The sequence below is a fragment of the Babylonia areolata genome, chromosome 19 (genome assembly GCF_041734735.1).
Source record: "Babylonia areolata isolate BAREFJ2019XMU chromosome 19, ASM4173473v1, whole genome shotgun sequence".
Lineage (NCBI taxonomy): Eukaryota > Metazoa > Mollusca > Gastropoda > Neogastropoda > Buccinidae > Babylonia > Babylonia areolata.
The window spans coordinates 18,033,101-18,053,881 of record NC_134894.1 but is presented as its reverse complement, the minus strand read 5'-3'; the positions used below and the strand labels follow the sequence as shown (position 1 = coordinate 18,053,881).

The 20,781-nt window shown below is 42.8% G+C and overlaps 1 protein-coding gene across 1 annotated transcript in view; it reads left to right on the top strand.

Moving 5' to 3' along the window:
• Positions 1-17,924, top strand: part of LOC143293511 (uncharacterized) — a 119,183-nt gene extending 101,259 nt beyond the window's left edge. The window contains exons 6-9 of the mRNA XM_076604414.1: positions 1-329; positions 14,626-14,810; positions 15,771-15,851; positions 17,281-17,924. The exon at positions 1-329 is cut by the window's left edge and continues 1,051 nt beyond it. Coding sequence (XP_076460529.1) covers positions 1-329; positions 14,626-14,810; positions 15,771-15,851; positions 17,281-17,358 — 673 coding nt within the window. The 3' untranslated portion in view covers positions 17,359-17,924. The remainder of the gene's footprint in view (positions 330-14,625; positions 14,811-15,770; positions 15,852-17,280) is intronic.
• The last annotated feature ends 2,857 nt before the right edge of the window (positions 17,925-20,781 follow it).

Here is a 20,781-nt window from a genome sequence, read left to right as displayed (position 1 = left end):
AGCCTGGGAGCTGAGCCCCAGGAGTCTGCAAGGGGTGGCTCGGCTCCTGACCTTCTGCCCCGACCTGAGCCGTTTGGGGAAGGAGGTGGAGAAGGAGGAGGAGGAAGAGATTAAAGAGAAGAAGGGGGTGGGTGGCGGGGGAGGAAGGGCAGGGGAAGGAGGCTGGAGTGGGGAGACGGTGAACCTGGACATCACGACCTTGATCACCTTGGTGTCGGCCGTGTGTCATGGCGGCTGCCACTTCCGGTTCCGGGACAAGGTGCTGGACCAGCAGGCGGCGGAGGAGAGAGAGAGGCCGTCACTGCCAGACCTCATGGCCTTCCTGAAGGGTGAGTGGCGGCTGTCTGTTTCACTTTCAATTTCAGTTTCATCCCGGAAAACGGAGTATGGCTGCCCAGCATGGCGGGGTAAAAACGGTCATACACGTAAAATCCCACTCGTGTACGTAAGAGTGAATGTGGGAGTTGCAGCTCACGAATTAAGAAGAAGAGTTTGAGTTTCTCAAGGAGGCGTGACTGCCGTTCGGACAAATCCATTATCCATGTACGCTAAACCACATCTGCTAGACAGATAACCCTGACCAGCAGCATTACCCAACGCGCTTAGTCAGGCCTTGAGTGCATGCATATGTTTTTCGTACCTCTCAGACTCTAGACACACAACCGACAGTTCTTTTGTGCTCAGTGCGGCATCTTGATAGTTGTTGCTGCTGTTGTTGTTGTTGCTGCTGATGTTGTTTTGTTGTTGCTGCTGCTGTTGTTGTTGCTGCTGCTGATGTTGTTGTTTTTTTGTTGCAGCTATTGTTGCTGTTGTTGTTGTAATTTTTGCTGCTGCTGATGTTGTTTCAGTTTCAGTTTCTCAAGGAGGCGTCGCTGCCGTCCGGACAAATCCATAATGGAGTGATGGCCTAAAGGTAACGCGTCCTTGTAGGAAGCGAGAGAATCTGAGCGCGCTGGTTTGAATCACGGCTCAGAATCCGATATTTTCTCCCCCTCCACTAGACCTTGTGGTGGTCTGGACGCTAGTCATTCGGATGAGACGATAAACCGAGGTCCCGTGTGCAGCATGCACTTAGCGCACGTAAAAGAACCCACGGCAACTAAAGGGTTGTTCCTGGCAAAATTATGTAGAAAAATCCACTTCGATAGGAAAAACAAACAAAACTGCACGCGGGAAAAAAATTAAAAAAAGAAATGGGTGGTGCTGTAGTGTAGCGACGCGCTCTCCCTGGGGAGAGCAGCCTGAATTTCACACAGAGAAATCTGTTGTGATAAAAAGAAATACAAATACAAATATGGTGCACCACATCTGCAAGACCACCACGTCTGCCTGACCAGCGGTTTAACCCAGAGCACTTAGTCAGGCCTTGAGTAGATGCATGTGTTTTTTTTTTATTGTACCTCTCAGAGTGGATTTTTGACTCACTTGTGTAAACAAAGTGAGTCTATGTTTTAACCCGGTGTTCGGTTGTCTGTCTGTGTGTCCGTGGTAAACTTTAACATTGACATTTTCTCTGCAACTACTTTGTCAGTTGACACCAAATTTGGCATAAAAATAGGAAAAATTCAGTTCTTTCCAGTCATCTTGTTTAAAACAATATTGCGCCTCTGGGATGAGCTAAAAAAAAATAAAGAATGAAGCCTAATTATATGCAAACTGCATTTACTGTTATATTTATATTTTTTGTATTCTCTAAACTTGGCACGTTGATCTGATATTCTGACCCAACAGCTAGAGCAGTCATTATTATCATTTTTTGTTCAAACAGGAACTTCTTTTGCTAAGCATGGAAGTTTTATTTATTTTGCAAACGTTTTGGTGCAGATAGTAAAAAAGGGAAATTATTCTGTAATGCTAGGGGAGTTAATTTGCTTTAAACTGATCTTTCTCCTCTTAAACATTACATTTTGAAATTATACTCAATACATAAAAAGCTTGGATTTTTTTTTTTAAAGTGTATCACAAGTGAGTCTTGAAGGCCTTGCCTCTCTTGTTTCTTCAGAATTTTGCCAGAGAACAACACTTTGTTGCCATGGGTTCTTTTCTTTTGTCATTTTCTTTTTTTCTCTCGTTTTTTCAGTGCGCCAAGGAGGGGTGTGTGGTGTGGTATTTGTTGTTACCGTTGTTTTGTTGTTGTTGTTTTGCTGTTGTTGTTATTTAGTGCTGTTGTTTTTGTTTGATGCTGTTGTTGTTGTTGCTTGAAGCTGTTGTTGTTGCTGTTTGGTGCTGTTGATGTTGTTGCTTCGTATTTCGTATTTCTCTTTTTTGTCACAACAGATTTCTCTGTGTGAAATTTGGGCTGCTCTCCCGAGGGAGAGCTCGTCGCTACACTGAGAGCGCCACCCTTTTTTTTTCTTCTTTTTTTTTTCCTGCGTGCAGGGTAATTTGGGAGATGGTATGTGTGTGTGTGTGTGTGTATGTTTGTGTCGGGGATCGTGCACGTTTATGTATATTTTGGGCCTGTGCAAGTCACTTTGGTTTGTGCTTTCATATCTGTGAAACTGTGTGTTTGTTGCATATTTGATATGCATGTGTGTGTGTGTGTGTGTTTTGCATTCATTTGCTTATTTGTTTATTTATTATCATTATTATTTTATAATTTTATTTTATTTTTTATTCTTTTTTCTGTTTTATTTATTTGTTTGTTTGTTTGTTTATTTATTTCATGTCATCTTTTTTTCTTTCTTTTTTTTCCCAAAATCCGACTAAGCGCGTTTGGTTACGCTGCTGGTCAGGCATCTGCTTAGCAGATGTGGTGTAGCTTATCTGGATTTGTCCGAACGCTGCGACGCCTCATTGAGCAACTGAATCTTCTGTTGTTTGGTGCTCTTGTTGCTTGTTGCTGTTGTTGTTGCTTGTTGTTGTGTTGCTGTTGTTGTTGCTTGTTGTTGTATCGCTGTTGTTGTTGCTTCTTGGATTGCTGTTGTTGTTGATGATGTTGTTGTATTGCTGTTGTTGTTGATGTTGTATTGCTGTTGTTGACGATGTATTGCTGTTGTTGTTGTTGATGTTGTATTTCTGCTGTTGTTGATGATGTTGTTGTATTGCTGTTGTTGTTGCTTTTTGCTGTATTGATGTTGTTGTTGATGATGTTGTATTGCTGTTGTTGTTGATGATGTATTGCTGTTGTTGATGCTTGTTGTTGTATTGCTGTTGTTGTTGATGATGTTGTATTGCTGTTGTTGTTGATGATGTTGTATTGCTGTTGTTGTTGCTTTTTGCTGTATTGATGTTGTTGTTGATGATGTTGTATTGCTGTTGTTGTTGATGATGTTGTATTGCTGTTGTTGATGATGTTGTATTGCTGTTGTTGTTGCTTTTTGCTGTATTGATGTTGTTGTTGATGATGTTGTATTGCTGTTGTTGTTGTATTGATGTTGTTGATGTTGTTGTATTGCTGTTGTAGATGTTGTTGTATTGCTGTTGTTGTTGATGTTGTATTGCTGTTGTTGTTGTATTGATGTTGTTGCTGTGGGAAAGAGTGACAGCGGCCGTCACTGTCTGACCTGATAACGTTTCTTCACGGCGAGTGTGTGATGGTTTGTTTTGTTATTGTTGTTTTGTTGTTGCTGTTGTTGTTGTTGTTGTTGTGGCGACAGAGGTCGTTACTGCTTCACCTAATGGTGTTTGTAAAAGGTGAATGTTTTTTTTGTTAGCTATACAAAGCAATGACAGGCTCTCAACGCATGACCAGTGTGTTTGGTTTGTGTAAGTCAGGCATCTGCTTCAACCCCTCTCCCCTCCTATATTTTATCAAGGCAGATGTTGTGTAGCGTATATTGATCAGTCCGTACGTTTTGACACCTCCATGAAACAGAAACGAAATCCATGTGGCTAAGATATCGTGACACTGTTTAGAAATGGCGGATGAAATAAAAACACGTAGAAAAAAAAATACACATCGGTAAGAAAGACTGCTTGTCTCCCAAAAGTCATCGTCTTTCTTCTCTCTCTCTCTCTCTCTCTCTCTCTCTCTCTCTCTCTCTCTCTCTCTCTCTCTCTCTCTCTCTCTCTCTCTCTCTCTCTCTCTCTCTCCTTTCCCTCCTCCTCTTCATTCTCTTCCACCTTTTTCTTGTCCTCCTCCTCTTCCTCCCTTTCTTCATCCTTCTCCTCCTCCTCCTTTTGCCTTCTCTTCCTCCTCCTCTTCCTCCCCCCCCTTTCTTCATCATTCTCTTCCTCTGCCTTTGCTTCCTCCTCATCGTCATCAACTCCTTCTGCTCCTCTTTTTTCTCCTCCTTCTTGCTCCACTTTTTCTTCCTGCTCCTCCTCCTCCCCAGCTTTCTCCTTCGTTTCCTACTCCTTCACCTTTTCTTCCTCATCCTTCTCTTCCTCCTGCTCCTCTTCCTTCTCCTCTTCGTCGCCCACTCCTCGTCTTCCTTCTCTTGCTCCTCCTCCTCCTCCTCCTCTTTCTTTTTCTTTCTTCTCCTTCTCCTCCCCCTTCTCCTCTTCTTTTTTTCCTTCTCCTTCGCGTCCCCTCCTCCTGTTTCTCCTCCCCTCCCACTCTTTTCCTTTTTTCTCTTTCTCCTCCCCTTCTCCTACTTTTTGTCTTTCTTCTCCTTCTCCTCCCCTCCTACTCCTTTCTCCTTCTCCTCCCTCTCTTCATCCTTCTCCTTCTCCTCTTCCACCTTCTCCTTTTCTTTCTTCTTTTCCTCCCCCTCCCCCTCCTCCTCCTCCTCCACCTCCACCTCCACCACCTCCTCCTCCCCCCGTGTCTCTTCTCCTTGTCTTCTTGTTTATGGTCACTGACCTCTGGAACGAGAGGAGGAGGTCTGTTTACAAGGGGGCTCTGGAATTGAGATCACCGGTCTTTGTGTGAGGCTGCCGGATTGACTGAATGGCCACTGTATTGATCGGAACATATATCTCTCTTTCACTCTCTTGCCTTGTGTGTGTCTTGTCTTTGTGAGTGAGGAGTGTGTGTGTGTGTGTGTGTGTGTGTTTGGTTTTTTCCCCTCTCCACCCCTTTCATCGCCAGTCGCAAATTTTCTGTATACCTGGCTCTGTCTCTCTCTCTATCTTTCTTTCTGTCTGTCTGTCTGTCTCTGCCTTTGTCTTTCTCTCTCTCTCTCTCTCTCTCTCTCTCTCTCTCTCTGTGTGTGTCTCTCATCTCTTTTCATATCCTTCCCCCTCTCATATCATTCTCTTCACCGCATAGCCCCCCCTCCCCGCCCCCCTGTCTGTCTGTCTCTCTCTCTCTGTCTGTCCCTGTCTTTGTCTTTGTCTCTCTCTCTCTCTCTCTCTCTCTCTCTCTCTCTCTCTCTCTCTCTCTCTCTCTTTCTCTCTCTTCGTTTTCTTCTTCTTCGCATATCTTATTTCGTCTCACCGCTCTTCACCCCCAAACCCCACCCTGTGGCGTGCTTGTGCTTGTGTGTTTGTGAAAGTGCATTCGCACTCGTTTATGCCAGACAACAGGCGTGCATGCACGTGTATGCGTGTGTGGCTGTGAGTGTGTGTGTGTGTGTGTGTGTGTGTGTGTGTGTTCGATGAATAATTTTATTTTTTTCAGTTTGTGTATGGCTGTGAGTGTGTGTATGTGTGTTTGTGTGTGTTAGATGAATAATTTTATTTTTGAAGTTTGTGTGTGTGTGTCTGTGTGTGTGTGTGTATGGCTGTGAGTGTGTGTGTGTGTGTGTGTGTGTTCGATGAAGAATTGTATTTTTTAAGTGTGTGTGTGTGTGTGTGTGTGTGTTCGATGAAGAGATTTATTTTTCAAGTTGTCTCGGCTACGGCCTTGTAAGGATATATGGCAGTCGTGGCCTGTGGTTGGCAGAATGATGAAGGTGGTGGTTGATAGAGGGGGGTGGGGGTGTCTGTGATTGGGGTGGGTTGTGGTGAGGGGTGGGGAGAGAAAAAAAAGTTCAAGGCCTTTTCGTTGTCGCTAGTTCTTCAGTGTGCGTGCGCAGCCAATTTATTTGACGTCCTCCGAAAAAAACAACAACAGCAACAACAACAACAAAGATAAATCTTCGGTTTGATAATAGAGCCTCCAACCTTTCTGTCCTTTCTTCTTCCTCCCCCCTCCCCCCCATCTCTCTGTCTCTCCCCCTCTGTCTCTCTACCCCTGTCTGTGTCTCGCTCTGTCTGTCTGTCTCTCTTTCTGTGTCCTGTTTCTCTCTCTCTGTCTCTCTACCCCTGTCTCTGTCTGTCTGTCTCTCTGTCTGTCTGTCTGTCTCTGTTTCTTTTTCTCTGTCTCTCTACCCCTGTCTCTGTCTGTCTGTCTGTCTATCTGTCTGTCTGTCTCTCGCTCTCTCTTTCTCTCCAAGCATTTCTCATGGTTTCAAAGCATGAAGAAAGGCTATTTGTCAAGCTACCTGTTTAAAGCATTCAGAATGCAGTCAACACTGAACAAAGTTTGTTTCTTGATGACATGACCGCATTGTTATTTTTTGTTTTTGTATGATCATGTGTTTACACCCCGTCGTTAGGGGCAGTGACCTTAACCTTATCATAATCTCTGACTTATACTTAAATAGATTATCCTTATTCTTGTCTCTTTCTTTCTCTGTCTTACGCATTCATTCATACATGCACGCACGCACGCTCGCTCACACACACGCACGCACACACACACACATATGAATTACATATTAATTAAGGGGGGGGGGGGGGATCTTATGTTAGAAATATCCATCCACATTATGTTGCATTACTTTTTGTCACAACAATATTCTGTGTGAAATTCGGGCTGCATGCAAGTGTATTTGCCTATGTCAGAGTGGACACAAGAGAGAGAGAGAGACAGTCAGAGAGAGAGAGAGAGAGTCGGGAGGGGGCGGGGTTGGACAAGGTATGAGTTCCTTTTACCACCCCTTCTTCTTCTTCTTCTTCTTCTTTCTTCTTCTGCCTCACGTCTGTGAAGTCATTGGGTGTGTCAAAGCCTGGGTCTCTGCAGATGGTTTTCCTGTTCATTCTGCGGTGCTGTCGGTCCACCGTCGTTTTTTTTTTTTCCCCCTCACTTTCCTTCCGTCTCCCTCCCTCAAGAGTTCCTCGAAGGATTGTTTCAGCGAGGCTGTTGGATCTTGTTACGTGGCCATTACCAGCGTAGCTTTCTTTTCTTAACTGATGTCAGAGGATCTTCGTTAAGGTCCAGCGTGCTGCATTGATGGTTTGGCGCGCTCTGTGTTGTGTACGAGACCTTTAGCTCCTCGAATAACAATGCTGATTTTCCCTCAATAAAGAAAGAGAGTTGGGTATTTATTTTAGGAAACAATGACAGGTGAGGTGGAGTGAAGAAGGGAGGGGGGGGGGGTGCGAGGGGGAGGACGGGTATCGAAGGAAATGTTTTAGATCAAGGGTGTGTGTTGGGTGGTGTAGTCGGGTTGGAGGGGAAGGGTGCTGGACAGTTTTGACAGAAGGATGTTGGGCGATAGAAGAAAACGCAGATGATAAATTTCAAATTACATGAAACAGAAATGGAAAAGAAGAGGGGATGACAGAGTTTCACGGAAACTGTAATCCTCTTCTGGTTTCTTCTTGACCTTTAAGTGACAGGCCAGCTCCCCTTAGTTTGGAGAGAAAGAGAGAGAGAGTGTGTAACGAGGTACGACTTCCTTTTACTACCCCCGCCAGTAAAGCGCCGCCATTCTCGCAGCGTCAGTGACGTCAATGAACACCCCATACCTTCCCCGATATCCCCTTCTTTTCCCGCCACGTTGTGATTTTTATAACACAGTAATTGCTCTTCAGTACGCGCGCGCGTCTATCCGTTATCGCAACAGATATATATATATCCAGAAAAACTGGAGGGAGAGGGTGGATACGGATACGGATGTTTTATTCATATAAAGGCCATTGCCCCTCATGAAGGGGTACAATACATAAACAAGCACAGTCACTGAAGAAAATCATGAAGTTGCAACAGATCTGAAATGCAATGCCTTGTACAAGTATATTGACAAATTCCTTATGACGCTTTCTTTTTCAGATGCTAGAAGTAGACTTAAACGAAATTGACTGGGATATCTATAAAAAGCAGGTGGGATATATCGTACTCTCAAACTGGTTAAAGCAGGACAACATAAAACAAAATGCAACTCATCTTCATTTCCACTTTTGCACAACGGACACATTAAATCAACTGCAGAATGTTTCCTGTAACGATAATAATGCTGAGAAATTTCTGAAATACCAAAACGAAATCTTGTCATAATAAATTTTAAGTGTCTGTCTAAGTTCATACGCAGGTAAATCTTAACGTCATGACCAGTACAAAATGTCCTATATACGCAAAACCTGTCACTATTATTCACATGAAAATTCCACTCTTGCCATCTGCACGCAATCAGTCTATCTTTAAGGTCACACAAAAATAATCTGACATCTTGCACACCTTGATTTTCCCATACAAAACCGAAACCAAACTGATACAACTTACAACGCACTTTTGAAACCCAATTTCTTTTACCTTTTGCATCCAAGTCAGTTAACATTGCATAAGCTTTCCGTGGCAACCTGCAATCATTCATTCTTGTTAATTTAATCCAGTAACGAATACAAATAAGTACAGAGTTAATATAAATTGGGTATCTATTAGTATCTCCGTAAACAAGGTCATTTGGTGTTTTTAAATCAACCCCTAACATTTTCTTCAGTGAAAACAAATGAACTTCCTCACAGTGACGTGCAGCATCATCAAGGCCCCAAAGTTCAGCCCCATACTGTGCAATAGGCTGGACCTGAGAATCAAATAATTTCAGAAATATAGACAAACTATTATTACTCTAAGTACGTAGTTTTCGCATTACGCATAACGCAGCATTCTTTGCGTTTCCTGTCAGGTCAACACATGCTGAGGTAAAACTAAGTTTGGTGGAAAACAAAATACCTAAATATTTATATGCATTTACCACTGGCATTTCTGCATTGTTGTAAGTCCATTTTTCTCTTGCAGATAAAAACCCACCCTTTCTAAAGACAACTATATTACTTTTGTTCAAATTTACCTTTAAATCAAGAGAAAAAGCTGCCCGCTGTAAACTACTTAACTATGTTTGCAGTCCAACGACTGTTTCAGATAAGAGCGCTACATCATCAGCTAGTAACAAAATAAAAAGCTCAAAGTAATCGATTGTAAACAGAGCACCATGTTTTCCATTTTGAATAACTTTAATAGCTAGTTCATTTATAAAAAGTGAAAATAAGATAGAACTGCATACATCACCTTGTTTTACGCCATACGTGCACCTGACAGAGTCAGTTAATCTGGCTTCACTCCTTATCTTAACTATGACATTATTATACATACTCTTTATACAGTGGTATAACTTACCATTTATTTCGTTTTTTAAAAGGATAGACCAGAGAATTCGTCTATTTATAGAATCGAATGCTTTCTCAAAATCTATGAATGCAACATATAATTTTCGGTCCAAAGAAAACAGTTTTTGAATTAAAGCTAGCAAGGAAAACATGTGGTCAATTGTAGAGTAGTTTCTTTTAAATCCAGCTTGATGTTCCCCGGTTATATCATTTTCTTCAACCCACTCTTGTAGACGACGATTAATAACTGTACTGTATACTTTACTACTAATATCACATAACGTAATGCCTCTGTAATTGTTGGGATTATTAGCATCCCCTTTTTTGTACAAAGGAAGTACAATGCCTTCAGACCAGCTCTCCGTGAAAATACCTTTGGGAGAGGGTGGAGAGAGAGAGAGAGAGCTGTTTGCCGTACGTTGTTAGCCTAACCTTTATCATCAGTGTCTTACGTTATGTTGTTTAGTGTTCCATTTTGTTTTCATTCTCGTCAGCTCTATATTTTGTTCCCCCCTCCCACTCTCTCTTCCTTCCCCCCCCCCCTTCCCCCACACCCCTTTCTCTTCTCCCGCCCTTTTTTTAACACCCCAGGACTGAATTGACTGAAGTATGTATAATATCTACTTATTTCAAAACCCTGGTTGAAATAATCAAATTCCTTTTCGATTCTCACGCCTTGTGTACAGCGACCTTTAGTGCTTCAAACAAACAATGCTGACTGCCTTCCGATAAAGGAGAGGGAGAGAGAGAGGGAGGGGGGGGGGGCGCTGGGGGGGAAACTGAGAAACAGTTGGGAAACAGTAAGAGGCGGGTGGGGTGGGGTGGAATAGTGAAGGCAGGAGGTGGGGGGGGGGTATTTCAAGGGAGAGGGGGGTGAAGGTGGGGGGGTGGGGAGCAGGGCAAGGAAGTTAGGAAGTTGGACAACACAACGGAAATCGGTTGTGCAAGAGAGATACAGAAACATAAAAGAGAAAGTTAAAACATCTAGAGAGGTTGTTATTTCAGAGATATGAAGCATATGAGTAGGGTGGCAAAGAACGAACGTTATCATTTGTGTGATCAGAGAGAGAGAGAGAGAGAAAGGAGGAATAAACGGAGAGACAGATTTGAAGGCATCGGCGCCATGGGAAGGAGTCGGCAAAAGCATATTACCCTATATAAATAATAATAATAACAATGATAATGATAGTATTTATATAACGCTGAATCTTGTGCAGAGACAAATCTAAACGCTTTCACAGCAGTCATTCACACACGTGCATAACTCTAAAACTGAAGAAAACTAAAGACAAGGAAGAGGTAGGGGAGGGAGGCTATCTTGTGAAGAGGTGGGTTTTAAGGCCAGACTTGAAAGAGCTGAGTGCGGAAACCTGACGAAGCGAAAGAGGAAGTTCATTCCATATACAAAGTCCAGAGACAGACAAAGAACTGGGTATCCGTAAACAGAGTGGATCCGAAGTCGATCGTAGAGAGCGAGATGGAGTGTATAGGTGATATCCATATCACAGTGCTTGATAAGTTAGGACTTACAACAAAAGCATACGTTGGTCAAGATATAGCTGGCGAGAGACCTAGTGACAGAAAGAGAGACAAACAGACGGACAGGGACAGAGAGATTGAGCGAGAGAGAGAAGGGGAGGGGAGAATTTTATTCAGATGGGAGGCGGAATGAGATCAAAACAACAAGCTAAATGTCAACATGTGCCGACAGCTGTTTTCGTGTGTCCAGTCAAAAAACAAAATAAAAGAGAGACAGACAGAGAGAGAGGGAGAGAGACAGACAGACAAAGAAAGAGAGAGGGGGAGAGAGAGAGAGGGGGAGAGATCGATCGTTCAAAGGAGGCACCATGGCAGAATCAGTTGAATTTCTGACCGTGTTTACCTGATTATTTGTTCGTGGGCTGCAATTTCCACGTTCACTCGTGTGTCCACGAGTGGGCTTTTTCGTGTATGACCGTTTTTATCCCGTCATGTAGGCAGCCATACTCCGTTTTCGGGGGTGTGCATGCTGGGTATGTTCTTGTTTCCATAACCCACCGAACGCTGACATGGATTACAGGATCTTTAACTCTCACCATACGAACGGCGAAAGAGACGACGTTAACAGCGTTTCACCCCAATTACCATCATCAAAATATTGCAAGCGGAAGGCTCTTATACTGAAGAGGTGAATGTTGACAAAGAATACCATAATTCTGACGACGGAAGCTAAAGGTTGGGTCATTCAGACACCCACTGGACATCCGAGGAGTCTGTGTAGAGGAGAAGAGGGGACTGGCCGTACTGAGTGAGTTAACGTGCGAATTTGATCTGCTTGCGTACACTCACGAACGGTGTTCAGGCACTAGTTTCAGTTTCAGTTTCACTTTCTCAAGGAGGCGTCACTGCGTTCGGAAAAATCCATACACGCTACACCACATCTGTTGAGCATAACCCAACGCGCTTAGTCAGGCCTTGAGTGCATGCTTACATATTTGTGTACCTATGAAAGTGGATTTCATTTTACGTAATTTCGCCAGAGGACAACACTCTCGTTGCCATGGGTTCTTTTTCAGTGCGCCAAGTGCGTGCTGCACACGGGACCTCGGTTTATCGTCTCATCCGAAAGACTAGACGCTCAGTTTGATTTTCCAGTCAAACTTAGGAGAAAGGGCGAGAGCGGGATTCGAACCCACACCCTCACGGACTCTCTGTATTGGCAGCTGAGCGTCTTAACCATTCTGCCACCTTCCTTCCTCAGGCACTAGCAGGTCTGCACATAATATGTTGTTGTTATTATTTTTATTATTATTATTATTATTATATGTTGACCTGGGAGATCGGAAAAATCTCCACCCTTTACCGAGATTCGAACCCGAGACCCTCACATTGAAAGTCCAACGCTTTGACCACTCGGCTATTGCGCCCCTCCCTGTGTTCACCAATGAGCTGGGTTCAAGACTCTGATTTGGTATGGTATTAGTGTCCTCGGGAAGTGCGCTTCTCTCAGATTTTTTCCTCACCCCACCCAGGTGTGGACCAGTCCCTGACCTCGGCTGGGGAAAAGTCGACACGGCGGAAGGAGAGGATTGGGCCCTGACTTCCTATGCCGAGACCTAGACACAGTGGATGCTTGTTCACTGCCCCGATGGCCGTGAAAGGCTATGGGATGTTATACCTTTAACCTCAGAGAGAGACGCGTTTGCTTTTGAAAGAGAAGAGGAGAGGGGATAGGGATGTGTATAAAGGCTGGGTCAGACAGTAAAACACAGACGCAGTCTGATGTGGTGTAATCGTATATGGATTTATCCGAACACAGTGACACGGTGCGAAACTGAAACTTGAAACAGTCGTGGTCAAAACACGAAAGATGGACACAAGTTTATTTATTTATTTATTTATTTTATTTTTTTTTATGTTTTTTTTTTTAGGTTTTGTTTTTTTTAGATTTAAGAGTATTTAAGAGTTGTTTTTATTACACTTTTTTCAAGACCCAAAGGATAGACTCAAGGTTTTGTACTTTGCTGTTGTTTATTTGTCTTTGAAGATAACAAACAAAATAATAGACCCAAGGTTTCAGATACGTTGTTTATTTTTTTTTAAGACCGAAAAATATACGCGTAAAGTTTTGAGCATTTATCACTTTTTTATTTTGTTCGTTTATCTATTTTTGTCATAAAGTAGAAAAGAAGGGCATTGTTGGAAACAAACAAGTCCTCAAACAGGGACAGACACGGGGAAGACTTTATTTTCACTTTGGGACAGCCATGTTTCTCTCCAGAGAGGATGACAGCAAACTTGCGCAATCAATAATTAGGATATAGGGATGGGAGTAACAGAGGGAGAAAGAGAGGAGAAAATCAAACGCGCGCGCGCGCACACACACACACACACACACACACACACACACACACAAAATTGAGTTGCAAAGTAGGCCAGCAGGCTGAGAGAGACAGTGACCGAGAGAGAGAGTGTTGCAAAATAAATGGGTCAGTTATCTGAGAGAGACACACAAAGAGAAAGAGACAGACAGACAGAGACAGACTCGTTAATTGTGTCCGTGGGTGTTGGGAACGAGTTGTGCAGGTGATAATCGTTGCCGATAAACTGCCCCTATTGCCTTGGGCTGCACGTCCATTGCGTCATCATCACCGTCGCCATTACCAGCCGTCGTGTAAGTGGCGCCCTCTACCAAGGAAGGATACTCGCGATGTTTGCTGTTTCGCGTGCTTTTCTCTCTTTTTTTTTTTTTTTTTTTTTTTTTGTCTTCCGGTTGCACAATATAGTTTGTACGTCAGATGTATCAGCTTCGGGTTTTATCATTCTGGTTTGTGTGTGTGTGCGTGTGTGCGTGCATGCGTGCGCGCGCGCGCGCGTCAATGTGTGTATGTGGATGTGTGGTTGTGTTCCGTCCACAGATGTTTGGTTCATTTTCTTGGACACAACACAACACTGGATCAATCACGAAAAACAAGTCTTATTCTGACGTTTCTGCTCTCTCTCTCTCTCTCTCTCTCTCTCTCTCTCTTCTCTTTATCTCCCTCTCTCTGTCTGTCTGTCTCTCAGTGTTCAGTGTTCTTTCACACAAAGAAAGAGAGGAGCTTAATGCACAGTAAGCAAAGTCTGTTGGAAAAGTGACAGAAGGTATGCGTTACTTCTGCCAGTTCTAAAAGAAGAGTTTCTTTGTATGTGTTTATTTCTGTGTCTGTTGTGTTTGGTGTCTGTCTATTAATTAATGCTTTTTCTGTATGTGTTCATCCCTCGAAAGGGGCCTGTGGCCTAATCAGTACACCATTCAGACTCTCTCTCTCTCTCTCATCCTATTTCTGTCTCGCTCTCTCGATCGCTTTGTTTTTTGTTGTTGTTTTTTCTCTCTCTCTCTTTGTCCTTCTTTTTCTCACTGTCCTCACTCTCTCCCATCCCTCTCTTTGTCTCGATTTCTCTGTCTGTCTGTCTGTCACACACACACACACACACACACACACACACACACACACACACACATTCTGTTTCTGTCTCGCTCGCTGGCTTTGTTGTTTTTTCTCTTTGTCTGTCCCTCTCTTTCTCACTGTATTCACTCTCTCTCTCTCATCCCGGTCTCTCTCTCTCTCTCTCTCTCTCTCTCTCTCTCTCTCTCTCTCTCTCTCTCTCTCTCTCTCTCTCTCTCTCTGTTTCAAGCAGTCTCGCTCTTTCCCACTCCCATTCTCTCAGTCTAGTGAGCCGGAAAAAAAAAAGAAAAAAAAAAAGCAACTTGTGCTTAATTCTTTACCCTCATGAAATGAAATTTCGTTTCGTTTCGTTTCGTTTCGTTCCAATTTCTCTGGCATGAGCACGGCCATTTTCTCTGTCTCGACTCGACTCATGGTTTTGCCGTGTGTGTGTGTTCAGACAAGGAGTGGATCGTGTGCCGCACGGCCCGGGAAGACTTCAACAGCATCGTGCAACTGCTGGGGGGGCCGTGCGAGCGGAGGCGGGCGGAGCAGCTTCTGAACAGGGTCCGCCTGGTGGACGACAAGCCCTCTGAACGTGCTTCCAACCTGCGCTTGAGGGGCAAGGTCAAGGAGAGGTCCAAGGTTAGTAGTTGTAGTAGTTGCTAGCAGTAGCGGTACAGAATACAGATGCTTTATTGTCTCAGAAAGAGGGCTTTACGTGTGGTGTATGCTTTGAGAATAATGCACGAGAACCACAGTCAATCAATATGAATACTTAAAATACATGAAATGCTTGAATACTAGGTAGATGTGAACCTCACCTACAATCAACACAATCATATGAACGCATGCAGTGATGATAGTCTCACAGTCATTCAATATGGATGCATGTAAAATAGGTGTGTTTTTTTAATACTAAGTTACTGCATCACAGTCATGTATTTGAAATAAGCGCAATAAGAGGCATAAATAACATGCTGTGATTTATACAAAAGACATACATGATAAAATCCAAGCCATTCAACAAGTAAAGATAGTTGTAGTGGTAGTACTAACAGCGGAAGCAGCAGCAACAGTACTGGTAGTAGTTTTAGTAGTAGTATTGTAATTTGGACAAGCCCTTCTGTGTGTGCTTCCATCCTGCGCCTGATGTGCAAGGTGAGAGTGAGTTTGAACGTTAATAAGGGTGTTTTAGCGTTGTTACCAGTAGTAGTAGTGGTAGTTTTTGCTGTTATTATGTTGTTATTTTTTAGTATTATTGATATCATTATTGTTGTTGTTGTGTAAAATAGTTGAATAAAGGAGCAGTTGACTGACCCTGGCGTAAAACCAAACGCGTTGGTTATGTCTTAAGAGCCCACTTTAGATTTGTTTAACACAACAACATAGAATAAGATAAGATGACTAAACATAAATGATTGAGTAGATACATAAGACTAGGTCAACGATATCATAATTTATTAGAGAATAATGTTTTTTTTTTTTTAATTCTCCAGATGGTGTTTGGCACTGGGGATGAGATGGAAGCAGTAAATATATATAAGAATATGATATTATAATTTGTTAAAGTATAATGATTTTTTTAAAAATAAAATTCTCCAGATGGTGTTTGGCACTGGGGATGAGATGCAAGCAGTCACCGTCACGGCCAACTCTGGTTTCATCAGAGCTGCTGAAAGTCAGGTATGATCGCTGATGGTGTGGTGGAAATGTGTGTTCATTGGATACTTATGTAAAAAAAAAGAAATGAAATTAAGTGAATAATTAAGTCAACGATGATGATAATGATAATAATAAGAATTCTAATAAATCAATCGTAATAACAATGATAATAATAATATCAGTACCAATAACTCAAGGAGGCGTCACTGCGTTCGGACAAATCCATATACGCTACACTTACATCTACTAAGCAGATGCATGACTGATAATGATAATGATAATATAATAGTTAAATGAAAATGATAATAATAATGAGAAGTCAGGTACGATTGCTAATGGTGTGGTGGATATGCATGTTCAGTGGATGCTTATGTAAAAAGAAATTAAGTAGTGAATAAATTAATCAGTGATGATAAGAGCAACAATAACAACAACAATAATAATAATAATGATAATAATTTTATGTGTGATAGTCAGTCGTGTCTGTCTACGACCATCAGAACAGCAGAGGAGGCAACTGCTGTCCCGACTGTCAGAGCTAGAATTTGATTATAGTGGAGAGTGTCTTTCCCAAGTTACATCCCCGACTCTCTCGGCCAAGTGAGTTTTAGGACAGTCGGCGTTGGGATGGTTCCCAAAGGCCAACCAACCAGCCCCCCCAGGCTGCAGCACTAAAAGCCAGTGCAATCCCTCCTTCTAGTTTGAGAGTCATAGTCCTTCACAAAAGACAGCTGTAAATGGCTTTCCATTGCAATGGAGAAACCGTTGATCATACAGCTCTCACTTTGCTGTTGGCCCAACTGTAAGCTTATTCAGTTTCAGTTTCAGTAGCTCAAGGAGGCGTCACCGCGTTCGGACAAATCCATATACGCTACACCACATCTGCCAAGCAGATGCCTGACAAGTAGCATAACCCAACGCGCTTAGTCAGGCCTTGAGAAAAAAAAAGGGGGGTGAATAAATAATAGATACATACATAAAAAAATTATTACTACCATTTCTAATATGTATAAGGCGCAAAAACGTGATGAAGTCAACTATAAGTGTACATACATAAATAAATAAATAATAATTATAACATAAAAAAGTAGTAATAATAATAATTAATTAATAAATAAATAAATAAGTAAGACAACAATGATGATAAATAAGCAAATAAATGTAAAACATGGAGACACACATTCACAACATACACCCACATATGCATAACAGATATGCACCAAACATGCAGTTTCACAGATATGCCACGGGGCTAATGAGAGGTTAATCAGTTAAAATCCTACCATCGTTGAAAGGAACAACAGCCCTCTTCCCAGCTCTCTTTGCTGACAGAAAGGATGTTGGCATTAAACTTTTTTTTTTAAATTATTTAAATTGGTTGGGCGGGGGGGGAGGGGTGCTGAGGGGGGGGGGTGATCTGATGAATCAGATCAACACTGTGTTGTTGCAGAACGTGTGTTTCGCAGTGCACCTGCACCCAGCTCGGGCCCTGACGGAACTGAAGGAGGCGACGGCCACACCGTTGTGAAGTGTATTGCATTATCATCATTGTATTGTATTCCTTGCTTTGTCACAGCTGATTTCAGTCTCCCCGGGGAGATTTCACTCTCCCCGGTGAGAGCGCGTCGCCACAGCACAATGCAGCGCCACGCGGCACACACCCACACGCCCCCCCTTCCCCCTTCGTCTTTGTCTATCTCTCTCTCTGTGTGTCTCTGTCTCTCTCTGTCTCTGTCTCTCTCTGTGTCTCTTTCTTTCTCTCTGTCTGTCTCTCTCTGTCTCTGTCTCTCTCTGTCTCTCTGTCTGTCTCTCTCTCTCTCTCTATCTCTCTCTGTCTGTTTTGATTGATACTTATGTCTCCGTCCGGCTTTGGTATATCGTGTATATTGTATTTAGGCGTTTGTCTGTGTTGATTTCGTTGTTGTTGTTGTTGTTTACGTAATTTGAATTTTGTATATGAAATGTTATGCCTTTGTATTGTGTATGTGTGTGTTATATTTTCCCCTTTTTATGGGGGCAGGATGAAAATAAGCCGAATGTGTTTATTGCTGTTTTCCCCTGTCAGTGAAAAAAAAAAAAAAAAAAAAGTCCGTTCGTTCATTCAATCATTATCTCTTTCTTACACACACACCCTCCCCTCGCCCCCACGAGATACACACACACACACACACACACACACACACACACACACACAGAGTGACACACGCAGGAACGAACGTCAACGAGTTGTTACAATGATGTATTCAGTTGAATACTTTATATGATATGTGACGGGTGTTGCCTTTGTCCAGTGGGTTTTTTTGTTTGTTTGTTTTGTTTTGTTTTTTGCTTGTTTGTTTGTTTGTTTGTTTTAAACTCCCTTGTTTTTTCTTTTTCTTTTTTATTTAATTTTAATTTTAATTTTTTGCTTTCTGAAGTCTCATTGCGTTGTGTTAACGTCTAAAATCCGCGCTTTGTTTTTTTGGTATGATGGTTTCATACTTGATTGCATCACTGACTTTTTTCGTTGTTTTTTTTTTTCTTCTTCATATCATTCATTTTGTCTGATTTCACTGTGTCCACTGTCCCAAAAACTGCATGAAGATTGGGTTATACAACAGCGTTATGTAAAATGATTTGGAACAACTGGTTGGGCAAATATGAAACGCACTTTATCAAACACCATATACACGCACACGCATATGCACACACAAACACACACGCACACAGACACACACACACGCACGCACGCACACGCACAATCACACACACACACACACACACACACACAAAAGCTAATGTTTGGTAAGGAGGGATGTTAGGGGGTTGGGAAGATGAATTTGAACTCCTCGAGGAGAACATGTGTCATCACCATCATCAGCAGCAGCAGCAGCAGCAGCGAACGATGAAGACTGGAGATGAGAACACAGCTCACAGCAAGACGTACAATTGTGGCCGCGATGTGGACAGGCAGTAGCAGAGGTCACGTCCCCTCTCTTTGCGGAATTGTCGCATCTGCTTGAGGTCCTGAAGACGCCTCTCTTCAGCAGCCATAATTCTCCAGTATACAGCCAGTCGCCAGGCGATTCGGTCAGTGGCGAGGGTTTCCCACCCAGGGATGGGATGGGAATGCTGCAGGCCCCAATGGAAGCTTTCAGGCAGTCACTGGTGTTTCAGTAGCCTTCCGATGTTCCTTGCACCGGCAGCCAGCTCAGAGAGGAATGTATTTGGCATCGCCTGTGGCCCAACCGACTGAAGCTGGGGTTTTGATATATTGTACACATGTAGAATTACGTTATGTCTTTACACAGCCAGAACAAGATAACAGATAACGTGACAGTATTTTTACTGATATACATATATAGCAAGCACCATACCATGCATACACAGACACGTGTGCGTGCTCGCATGCATGCACCCCGACACACTCAGGGTACGCACACATAATTACTTGACCAACAATATTGTTCTTAATCATGAAAAAAAAAAAGATAAGTAGGACTGCATTTTCTGACTTCCAAAATACGCGCGCGCACACACACACACACACTCACACACACACACACACACACTCGCACACACACACACCCGGCACACACAAGAAGTCACATTTCCTCTGAGCTCTTTCAGCAACGCATTTCAAAACGTGTAAACATAACTCAATGCAACAGTTACCAAGTACAGTCACTTTTACTGCTGACCAGCGGTTTGCACACAAACTTTGGCGCACTGTTTTCAAAAAGCAAGAAAACGCATCGGTGAACGAAATGTGGGAAATGAAGAACGACAACTGCTGTACCACACCGTCCATGCTGCAAATTGAAACCGTTGTCTCCCTTGCAAGTTCGGGGAGCGGCGTATTGTTTTGTGTGTGTGTGCACTGTATGTTCGTGTGTCAGGGAGAGGCTTATTATTTTCTCTGTGTGTGTGCGTGTGTGTGTTTGTGTGTGTAGCGCGTGCATGTATGTGTGTGTGTGTACATGAGTATGTAGTGGACACTGAATTAAAATGTCTGTAGAATTCACGGGGGTTTATTAATGTTGTCTCTTGATTATAAGGCTATCATTTTTTAATCATGCTACATTCGTTGAAAATCGTCCAGTAACTAAAGCGTTGGTAAAGTGCCAACGTTTCAAAAACGACCAACGTCTCATCACATTGGCGGAAGTTGCCAGTCGTAATTCTTCAGAGTAAGTTGCAAACTAATTGCTTTGTTGGCAGTCGCCAGTAGGCCTATTGTCAAGTTTTCCTCTTGCTTGGACCGAAGACAGTTCTTTTCTTGTTCAATGTGGGTAACAACTGATTGGAATCTAACATTCTGTTGGCAATCGCCATTCAAAGTCAGTCAATGTGTTCTTGAGTCGACGGAGTAGTTCTTGGCAAGTAAGGTGGGGGGGAGTAATTGTTGTTTTCATTTCTCCAGTAGTGTTCAGTGAGTGCGTTTGCTTTTTTTCCAGTTGAGGTTTTATGAAGGGTCCGATAGACCCAAGTGTCACGGTTCCAAAGTAGAGTTAGTTTGAAAATTGTGTTTGAGGCAAACAGTACAATGTTTTACCTACCTTAAATACTACGATTCCGACAATGTAGCGACAGCCGGTTCCAAAGAGTGATTTCCAATTCCTTTTTTCTTCTTCTTTTTTTTTATGTTTATTGTCATTTTTTTATTTTTTTTCCTCAAGGTCTGACTAAGTGCGTTGGGTTACGCTGCTGGTCAGGCATCTGCGTGGCAGATGTGGTGTAGCGTATATGATTTTGACCGAACGCAGTGACGCCTCCTTGAGCTACTGATACTGATACTCATGTCAGACGTTGCTCTGATTCGATGTAACAACAGTCTGCGGAAGCTTCTCTCTCTCTCGCTCGCTCGCTCTCTCTGTCTCTCTTTCTCTCCTGTCACTCGCTTCTTCGTGCTGTAGTGTGTCTGAATAATTATGTGTGGTGTTTTTTTTTTTTTTTTAAGGTAAACCAGTTT